The 11,325-nt window shown below is 33.6% G+C and overlaps 1 protein-coding gene and 1 non-coding gene across 2 annotated transcripts in view; both read left to right on the top strand.

The window, feature by feature from the left end:
• GTF2A1 (general transcription factor IIA subunit 1) overlaps positions 1-11,325 on the top strand; it is a 43,954-nt gene that overhangs the window by 3,176 nt on the left and 29,453 nt on the right. Inside the window, exons 2-3 of the mRNA XM_045807710.2 lie at positions 1,103-1,204; positions 9,505-9,709. Of these exons, the coding sequence (XP_045663666.1) occupies positions 1,103-1,204; positions 9,505-9,709 (307 nt within the window). The remainder of the gene's footprint in view (positions 1-1,102; positions 1,205-9,504; positions 9,710-11,325) is intronic.
• Positions 10,720-10,863, top strand: LOC123799080 (small nucleolar RNA SNORA79). The gene has a single exon (XR_006781497.1). It is a non-coding gene; the product is annotated as a small nucleolar RNA SNORA79 (small nucleolar RNA).

Below are 11,325 nucleotides of genomic sequence, written 5' to 3'. Positions count from 1 at the left end.
GAACACATTTTCTTAGAGGGTTCTCCTGTGATAACAGTATTGCTGATAGAGATGTTAGTGAAACATTTCTGTTTGAGGTTTGGTTATGAGAGCAAACCTTTGGTTTTATTGGGTAACTAGTAGTTCTTAAGCAGGATATAAAACACAAATCGTGACAAACATCAAAAGAAAAAGGCTGATAACCTTAACTGGGTGTGATAATGGATTTATAACAAGATAGCTCTAGTTTTATCACACTGACATGCAAACTTCTTGCCTAACATCTAAAAATAGGATGTGGGTTGGGCAAATTATTGTCCATTACCTTTTGATTTTTAAAAACTACTTTATACTTTTGAAATGCTTTCACATTTACTCTCCTTTTATTATTCTGGCAACTTTTAGAAACAATCTTCCCCTCCAACCCTTCCCAAGTACTACCAACAATAATAGTAATAATATTAATTAGAAAAATAAACATTGAGGTTGTCCATGATTCTGTTTCATAGATCATCTGGGCAGTAGTTGAAGGAAAGAAATCCTGGGAAAGAGATCAGTGTGCCTGTTCATCTGGGGCTTTGAGACTTTTAATTGTGGGTATATGAACAGTTTAATGGTGTAGCTTAAAGGCACAGATTGGTTAACAGAAAATAGAAATTATGTGATTTTTAAATTAGGTTGCAGATATTATCAGGCAAATGACTGCAGGATGTAAGGTTCTCTAGGTTAAGGCTTAGTTAGGAGGTTGTGAGATATAGGAGTCAAACAAAGGAAGAATAATAGGAACCAGACATAAGCAACCCATAAGGCTATTTATTGGGTCACGTTAGGTATTTGATTATAACTACATAGGAAATTATAAATGGAAATTGTGTGAACCTTGTATGCGTAAGGACCTCCTGTATACGAATTGCATTAAATAGTCTTTAAGACTTTTAAAATAGGCAGTCATAAAATAATCCATTTTAACTGAAGCAAGTGATATTTGTTAACATGGCCATATCTTTAAATTGTATCTTCTAAGATAAATTTTGGTTAGTTGGAAAAATGATTGTATTATATTTAATTTGTTTTGAATATGTGAAAAATGATCTTTTTCAAGTTTTTTATTTTTCCTTTAAAGCCTAAATTGTACAGATCTGTGATCGAAGATGTTATTAATGATGTGAGAGACATCTTTTTGGATGATGGAGTTGATGAACAAGTTCTGATGGAACTAAAAACCGTGAGTTTGCCTCTTTTCGTTGTTTTTAAAAGTCATACTCTTTTTTCCCCTTAAAATACTCTTCAGCCAGAGACTGATCCATAATTTTTCCATGGGATGAACATTCAACTCTACTGCAGGAGGCAGTGTATGGATAGGTGAAGGATGCTAATTTTAGATAGGTCTACTATCCATCCTTCCTCTGATCTTAGGCACACTGTTTGTATTTCAGTTTCATTATGTGTGTTATGGGAATTGGTTGGACTAACCATATAGGTTTGTTTTGAGGATTAAATATAATAACCATATAAAGTGCATAAGCACAGTGCCTGGTAATAGCATTCACTATTACTAATGGACCATTAACATTGTGTATTTATGGTCTAATTATTTGATATACCTGTAGTTTTGTGGGGGTTTTTTTCTTTCCTTTTTTCATGGTCTTAGTGTACCTGTATTCTAAAAAGTGTTTATGTTGTGGAGATTAAATAAGTGTTAGATAAAAGAATGTCATGTTTTTAAGTCTGATTTTTTTTTTAATGTGGGCCAAATATTAGGTTTATGAAATATTTTATGTTGGGAGCTGGTTTTCTGTCTCTTGGATTTCTTTGGATTTAAGCAGAAATAATTAGATATTTTTATTTAGCATTTGTGTTTTCTTGGTGTTGTAATGACTCATGAAATCATGGAATATTTTTGTCTTATTGCTCAGAACAGTGGTTCTCAGAATAAGGTCTGTGGAGTCCTGAGGTTTCCCCCACAGGTTCTTTCAGGAGGTGCATGAGGTTGGCCAGATGCCCAAGTCTGAATAATCATAGTTTGTCATATTTTCAGTAAAAGTTGTGTTTTATGAAAAGTGGCCAGTTAAACTTGCTACTCAAATGCACAAGTACTTTTCCTTGAGATAACTGTTCAATATGCACAGTGCTTTATGTATGCTTCCTATTTTGATGCAGTGAATATTAAAAAGATGTTTACTGAAGAATCAAGATGAGGTCACTGTTAATATTAAGAAATGCAATTATTTGATATTCTTTAATGAAATGTGTTAATATTTGGGATACCGAATAATTCACTGAACTTATGTTTTCCAAATGACCAATGCATGATATTCCAAAATTCCTTCAAAATGAAAGATAAATTAATGGATTTGAATCTGAGAGTATGAAAAGTTCATTGGTGTATGGTTTCAGATTCTGCATTGTAGCTAACTTTTAAGAAACCATCAATTAAAATACTTTTTCTTTTCCCAACTGCTTAGGTGTGTGAAGACAGATTTTCTTCGTATATTCAACCAAAACAATAAGATGGTTGTAGAAACAGATAGGAGAATCCAGCTATTTTTCCTTTAAGCTATTTGTCACTGAGTTTGATTTGGTTATTTTTGTTAAAAAATGTGTTATTTATGTTAACATGTAATGGATACATTGCTGTTTATAAATGAATTTGTAAACAAACAAAAAATCCAGCTTAGTAAGCTCCTTGAGGTCCTCAGTAATTTTTAAAAGTTTATCACTCAGGATCCTGAGACTCAGAAGTTTTAGAACTGCTGGCTTAGAAATTGGGTATTGAGCTCCTTGGTACGAATAAGTAATCACAATTACAGTTAAGAACATTTGTTTTGTTATTTATCTATTCAGTGGAAGTGTGGAGGCTGCAGCTTAAGAACTTACTTTAAATAAAATAAACCTCACCTTTATTATGGTGATGAAATCTGTCTTAGAGCATTTAGGCATCTGTGGGTAAACTTCTGTGGAGTTTTTAATAAGACTGCCTGTGCGAGGAAGGAAAAATACATAGATTTAAGTAAGATGAGGAAATTTTTATTTACCATGAGAGAAATATAATGGTTATTAAAAGTGAAGAGTAGACATCCAAAAAGTCAAGTGAAAGAATGCCAACTCTTGAGGCATGAGTTGGAAGAATCGCAGTATAAACTGCTTAAATAGCATAAAGTATCTCAGGTTATGAATAAGAGAATAAGATTCCTTTGTGTTATGTGGAGCGAATACTTTGCAGTTTATCTTACACTCATATAGTGGTTGTCCTTGAAGTACTTGGACCTTATGTAGAAGATATAACATTTTTAAATGTAGAAAATCAAGCCCCAAAGCCTTTAATCTACCCTAAATCAAACTAGTAGTCAATCCAGGTTGTTTGTTATCTACTCTTGCTTTTCACAAAGTGTGGGGAATTGATTTTTTCCTACTGGTAGAATCAAAGCATTTTCTCCAAAGAGAAGGAGCTGTCTTTGGGATTAAATAGATCTACCTGTATTTTTATTACATTTGATTTTTCAAATATATATTAGTGTAATATATATAATGTAGTATATAATATCTGAATATTATATATGTTTTATACATGGATTTGTTTGATGGCTAGTTTTTAGTGACAAAAATTGCAAATTATTCGACTTTGAATCCCTAGCCTCTAGCACAGTGCCTCGAATATGTGGTTGGTATTCATTAAATATTTAATTAAGTTAGTTAATAACAAACATGGCTCCAGAATCTAACAGAACAAAGTAGTTTAATATTTTCGCTGTTTTTCAGATGGGGCATACTCTTCTATTGTGGGTTGTAACTGGATTTAAAAATAAACTGTTATACTAAATTGAGTTTATGTTATTTTAATTCTCTGTACTAAATTTCTTCAGGATCTCATTAGAATGTCCAGAATGTGCCCTATCTGTGGTGATAAATGTTCTGTATCTCTGCTCTCCAGTATGGTAACCACTAGCGACATGTGGCTATAGGCACTTGAAATGTAGTTAATGGAACTGAAGAACTGAATTTTTAATTATAATTAATTCCTATTTAAATCACCATGTGTGACTGGTAGATATTATATTAGATTCTACAGGTTTAGACATTCTTGCTAACAAAAACTAACATTGATTTTGTGTTTTATGTTTTATAAAGGACTTTGTCATTAGTTCTAGCCCCTTCCTCCTTACTTTTTGGCTGTTTCACAAACTTGTATCAAAAACTTCACCACTGTTGCAAAGGATACAGTGGTGAATTAGATGACGAATTAAGATGAGTAATGACTGTGCATGTAATTTGAAGTTTAACTAGATAATGCTGGAAGAGAGGCGATTAAAAAAATTATCAGCCCAATTCTTGGAGGTTATCTCTTGAAACGCTTTGGACCAACTTTAATGTATAAACTATGGGAGATAGAAAAAACACCTAAAACATGGTCTTGATAGTCTTTAATCTGTTTTTAAATGTAAATTGTGTTTTGGATTAGTGATTATGGGTGGGAATGACAGTCTAGAAATCTTGTTCAAAGTGAATGATAAAATCATCCTTATTTCTACACTGTCAGACCTACCCATATCTAAACAGCAAGTACTGTGGGAGATATAAAACATGGCCTCTCTTCCCAATAAAATAAAATGAGAAGAATTTCTTCAATTGGAGACAAATCTGAAACTCAGTTTATTCTCTAGATCAGGTTTCTCAGCCTTGGCACTACTGTCATTTGTTAATTCTTTGTTGTAGAGAGCTGTTCTGTTCATTGTAGAATGTTAACAGCATACCTGGCCTCTGCCCACTAAATGCCAGTAGTACCACTCATTTCTGACAACCAAAAATGTCTCCATGCCTTGCCAAATGTCCCCAGGGGGCAAAACCACTCCTGATTAAGAACCAGTGTTCTAAATATACTCTAGTTATATATAAATATCTGGGACATAACTTGAACAATAATCTATTATTTTCTACTTTATTTATTCTTAGGGAAAACTCTGTACCCCAACACCATTTCAAGGGAGCCCAGAAATGCAGTTTTCCTGTATTTTATTTAGGACTTAGATGTTTTGTGAAAGTAGAGTCCTTCAAATTTCTAGCTTGGCAGACTGCCAGGAAACAGTAGATTTAATCACAGATTTATGGATCAAAAAATAGACTCAGAGGGAACATGCTTTGATAAGATCATTTAGCAAATGGTAGAGACTTGAACGTAGGCCTTTTGTCTCCAGATGACATATACAATACTTACCAGTAGAAAGGAAGGTACTAGGCCTGCTGTGATAACAGCAATATAGTATAGAGATTAAAACTTGGACCAGAGCTGGGATTAGGATAAGGCAAGTGAGGGGTCTAGGATGTAGAATTTAAAGGACATTCAGTCTTTACTGTCAGGGACCAGGTTCCCTAACTGGGGACACTGGAGTCAGACTGCCTGGATTGTATCCCACTTTTGCCTGCTATTAGTTGGTGGTCTTGGATTAATTACCTAGCTTATTGTATCAGGTTCTTTTTCTGTAAAAAGGAGATAGTAACAATGTCTGTGTTACAGGATTTTGTAAAAATGAGTCTCTACCATTTGCTGAATGAGCTATACATATATATATATATATATATATATATCTGTATATACATATACATGTGTTTATATATATCTATACATATATCTATATGATACATAGATGTACATTATAGCCATTTGGGGGACAGAAAATGAATTTTTTTCCGTGTCTAATTTCGGAGACCTGGAAAAGATTGATGAAGTAGGATTGCCAGAAATAATAGTTATTGTGTTGGAGGGAAAAATAGTATTATAAAAGAAAAAAAGTTCTTCTATTTCCTAAGTAAAATAAAAATATGTAACAATTCAGTATTCTTGATTGTTGTCAGTAGTATTAATATGATTATTGTTGCTGAAAACAGTATTGCATTGTTTATTTTAAATAGCTGATATTTAAAAAATAGTTTTTTGATAAATACAATTAAAATAAATTGGAGAAAAGCAAAACATTTAGCCAATTTGAACTTTATATTATTTGATATTATAAGTTTAATGCTAAGTATTTGTACAGTACTATATTTGCATTTTTCACATTACCTAGGACGGTATTTGGTACTTAGTAAATGTGGATTCTCAGTGTTGACTACTCCAACACCCCTTTCTCCTCTGCTCCCTACCCACCCCCAGCAGTTGGAAATGTGTGGGACCATGTTTGCTTGTCTTAATGACTAGTGGGCACCTTTGGCATTTAGTCGGCTACAGGCAGGAATGTTGTTTTTTTCTGTACACTTCCTGTGGCACTATCCTGTACAATAAAGAATTGTCCTGGCCAAAATGTCAGTAGCATCCTTACAGAGACACATTATGCTAGAGAACAACAGTTTGTTTTCCCTTCTCTTTTTTGAAATTAATACTAAATGTCTGTAAGTTTTAGTCATTTTGTTAGTTCCTGAATAAGACAGTCTCAGCCTTGAAAGAGTTCATATTTCAGTAGAGAAGGTAAACTTAGTGTGAAAAGTATGATTGAAATATTTCTAGGGTTTGGAGGCAGTGAGTGATTTCTTTTGAGGCTATGTGACTTTGACATTTCCATTGTTTAGGGAATAATGAGGGAATACTGCTAGTCACGGGATAGTTTACTAAGATTTAGACATGAGATATGTATGCTATATTCAGGGAACTGCAAGTACTTTGACACTGTTAGGAAAGTAGAATGCAAGTTATAGTAGCAGTTAGAGAGGTTTAATATAATTCTGTATTAAGGAGCTTGATCTTTAAAGTGAGAAAGATTCTCTGGGGTGCTAGTTCAAATGCAGATTTTTGTACCTCTGCTCCAGAGAGTCTGACCTGATAGAGGCACAGTCTGACATTTTCTTTTTAATTCAATTACATATACCAAAAAAAAAAAATTAAGTTGACTTTTAACAACCCACTAGTGGCTTACAATATGCACTTTGAAAAGCATTGGTTTAGACTTTAATAGCATGCATTAAAGTGACCTGGACAGGTTATTAAAAAAGATTTTTGGCTCCATCCCCAGAGTTGCTGAGTCAGTAGGTCTGGCGTGGGGCCTGAGAATTAGTATGCCTAACAAGTTCTCAGGTGATGCTGATGACCACATTTTGAGGACCACAGATTTATAGAGGATAGATTGGAAGAGCAGGTTTTCACTAGAATGTAGGCTCTGTGAGGAGAAGGATTTTTGTCAGATTTGTTCACTGTCTGTTCTCAATGCGTCTAATAGTGTATAGTATATAGGAGATATCAGTAATTATTTGTAGAATTTATGACTTGATGTGGGGAGCTCAGTGGGCTTAGTCATTACATTTTATGGTAGTATTGGTGGGAGGAAAGGATTTGAAGCAGGGCCATACCAGTAAGGATAGAGCGGAGCAATGCTTTGGGAGGGATAGTGACAGTAATGATGGTGTTGAGGTGGATTCTGACTCAGGCCGCTGACTTGGGAGGCTAGGTGAGTAGTGGTACTTGGTACTTAGCATATAATATATAATCATTAATATTTGCCATTACCATGGAAGATTCATTGAAGTGATGTGAATGGATCATATTGTAGTGGATAGACCAATGGGAGGTGATCCAACTGAAGCTTTAAATTTAAAAAATGATGGTTTAAACAACGGTTTCTTAAAGCATATCAATCAATGGTACCTTGATTTTTGGCTTACCAGAGGCTAGGTTTTGTTTTGTTTTAGAACAGGCAAAAGAAGTATAGAAGTTTTGGGTGAGTGCAGACTGTTTGGGAGTCTTTGTATATATGTTAGTTGGAATGTATTTTATTCATTGTTAAGTGTCCGTTTTGTCCTGTGTGCTATGCTAATGGCCACTCTACAGAGATGAACCAGATACAACTTGAGCTCTCAGAAAATAATTCTTTATTACCCTAGGAAGAACTGTAGCTGTTTTTAATTTGAGATTTTTCAGAGACTTAGATTTCTTAGCTGGAAGTGATTTTAAAAGTAATTCAATTTGTCCTCTTTTTAGATGAGGAAAATGCCTGAGAAAAATACATAATTTGTCCACAAAGCCGAATAATGGCCAAACCAGGACTGTGTTTCTGGCTTCTGGTGTAATGCTCTATTACACAATTAATAGTACCACCACCATAATAATGAAAACTAACATTTATTGGTCACTGAGTTTATGCTAGATTCTGATAAATGTTTTACATAAATATGTTACTGAGTCCTCACAACAACCTGTGAGAGAGATATTGTTACTGTCTCTGTAAGAATAGTCTTCAGGCAAGTCTAAATACTGAGCTTGGTAAGGGGCATAGGTTGCTTTGGGAGATATCACATGATTTTTTAGCAAGCCATTAGAGATATACTGGAATTGTTATTAGCATGTAGCTACAAATAATAGAATTTCTTGAACAGTTGGAAGTGTCGGGAAATGATAAAAAATCATTTTAAGTATGGTAAAAGAAACTTTTTGAAGAATCTGATAAAAGTCTCAGGTGTGTTAGGCAATATTCCAAGAGCATTTCCCAGGGGAGAAAACAAAGTGTGTGTAGGTGCTAGGTGCTTGTGTATAAAATGACTGAATTATTATTATTTCTAAAATATTTTATTTATTTGAGAGAGAGAGTGCGTGTATGCTCAAGAGTGGGGGCAAGGAGGTAGGGGGAAGAGGGACAAACACACTGTGCAGAGCCTAACTCTGAAATCAAGAGTCGGACGCTTAACTGACTGAGCCACCCAGGTGGCCCCCAAATAACTGAATTATATTTAATTTGTATATTTAAAAAATGGTTTGTTTCTTTCTTGGGCAATTTCTTATAAGGATTGAGGTTCTCCAGATTGAACAATAAGTCTGGTAGAGAGGAAATGTGTTTAGGGAGAGGGATGAAATAGTCGTACATATTTTATTTTTTGTCTTTTGCCCATGTCTGATTTTTTTCCCCACCATAATATCTGTCTAGGGTGAGAGGGGAAAATAGAGAAGTGGCAAAGCAGAAAAGGATTGTTATTCCTTGTCATGATGGAAGATGGAGGGGAATTTCAAAAGGTGTGGTGGGTTGAGAGTGCCTCTAAAAGCATTAGGCATTGCCGTTTCTCTTTCCTTGTGTAAGATCAGATAGATGGAAAGTTAGGCTGTTTCTCTTTGTTCAGATCAAGAAAGGATGAATTTGTTTTGCATGTGTAATCTGAAAGTTAGAGGTTTCATTAAAGGGAGATTTCCATGAAAATAGTTAATAATTGATTTGACATTAAAAAAAGAATAATCTTTGATTATTAAAAAATAGCTTATATGAAATTCTGCCTGAAATTTCTAAGGAATTACTGTAGAAAGTTTGAAGATATAAAAAGAAACAAAATTCTTCATTACTCTAAGATAGCAAAAAATAAATTTGATACTTTAAAGGTTAATTTTCATTGTATATATTTGGGTAAGAATTAGAGATTGGTTTATTTTGTGGTTTATGTTGTTTTTGAAAATGGAAGAATCTTATAAATAGACTAGTAAAATATGTTTTGTCCACATGTCCAGAGTTATCTTTACTAACATTCACTTAGAATGTTCTTTGCTTTTCTTTGCTTTAGTTGTGGGAGAATAAACTAATGCAGTCTAGGGCAGTAGATGGATTTCATTCAGAAGAGCAGCAGCTTTTATTACAAGTTCAGCAGCAACATCAACCCCAGCAACAGCAACATCACCACCACCACCACCATCAGCAAACTCAACCACAGCAGACGGTACCTCAGCAAGCGCAGACCCAGCAGGTCCTCATTCCTGCATCACAGCAAGGTGAGGCTGGATATATTTTTCTACTTACAACTTGGAAATGAAATTTGTCATTTTCAAAGAAGAGAAATACTGTAGGTTTTTCCTTTCTTTTGACTGAGGGGATAGTCTGTATATGTGTATTTACGTACACATTTTGTATAAAACATGGATTTTGTATTGTAGTAATGATAAACAAGTAGTTAATTGAGAGCCTAAGATGATGTAAGTGTATTAATACTTTCTTTTGAGAAGGCTACTTAATGGTGGATTTCCTAAAATATGTCATAAAGATTATTTATTAAGGGTTTTGTTATTTTATATGGTAAAATCGTTACCTACTTTCTTTATGAAATTGATTTATTCAAAGACATTTGAGTTTGGTTTTTATAAATATATTTTAAACACTGGGGGAGTTTTGTAAGTATGGCAGTCTGAAATTTCAATTTCCTAATACTTTAAGTGTAAATTGACCGAATTAGATTTCTTTTAAGTGAAGAGTATATGTGTGTGTGTGTGTGTGTAATAATTTGTATTATTTGGTTTAAATGTAAGAAAAACCAAGTATTTATAGACTGTGTCCATAGTGTTTTGTACTGTGCAAGTAAATTTACAGGTTTGTTTCATTGAAGCTTTACAAAAGGCTTTGTAAAGGAGCTCTTCCAACATTTTGATGCTAAGGAAAATTGGGCCCTGAGAAGGTTAGGAAGCTTGGCCTGTTACATGTAATAAGTATTTTCTGTCATGACACATAATGTATTCAGTTATGAAACTTCCCAAGCATTTGAGTTTTGTAAATCGTGACTGGAGAGGAGAATGAAAGTAAACGAAAAGTTTTATTTCAGGGTAATGGTTTAGTTACCCATTTGCCTCATTTGAGAGTATCTGAGAATATATAAGACTTAAAATTGATAGTGATATATAGTAAGTAATGTATGGTAGAAATGTCTGGATTGTTTTACTGTCTATACCAAATAAGACTTTTAATTTTATTCTATACCTGCATCGAATAATTTTATCCTTTTGATCTGTTTTGATGACTGTTCCTCCTATTGCCTTCAGGCCTGGCTCTAGGATTTTAGGTCATCATAAATTAAAATTTGATTTTCTTCACTCAGAGAATATTGGGATAATGGGATTATCTGTTTATTCTCTGAAATTTGCGGAATCAAACACTTAGTTCCTTTTATACTTATGTAACATTGCCATTCTTTCTTTTTTTTTTTTAAATATTGCCATTATTTCTGATATATATTTTTTAAAAAGTTGTTGGAAGTAACTTTAGATTCTGGCAACTGTCAAATGGGAAAAGAGAGCTATGTAGATGAAAAAAAAACTAGTTAATAGTTTTTTTGAGCTCATTCTTAATGGGTTACTAACTCATTCTAACAGTAGTATTTTATCAGTAAAACAATATTAAGTTCACAAGACAATTATGTTCTGTTTGAAAATTTCCAGTTTAAGAATGCACAGAGCAGTATATGTACAGGTATTAGGTATCTTACTACTTCATGTTCCCAAATTCCTTTGTATCCGTAGGCGTTGTTACTCAAATCTTTTTTTAATTGATGTTTTCCAGTATAAGATGTTATCACAGCTGTTATTTACCATGGAAATTTATAACATTCTGAGGTATCAAA

Source organism: Ursus americanus, chromosome 26 (genome assembly GCF_024610735.1).
Source record: "Ursus americanus isolate L20-20 chromosome 26, mUrsAme1.1.p, whole genome shotgun sequence".
Taxonomy (NCBI): Eukaryota; Metazoa; Chordata; class Mammalia; order Carnivora; family Ursidae; genus Ursus; species Ursus americanus.
Note: the sequence above shows the minus strand (reverse complement) of the source record. Positions and strands in the feature narration are given on the sequence as shown.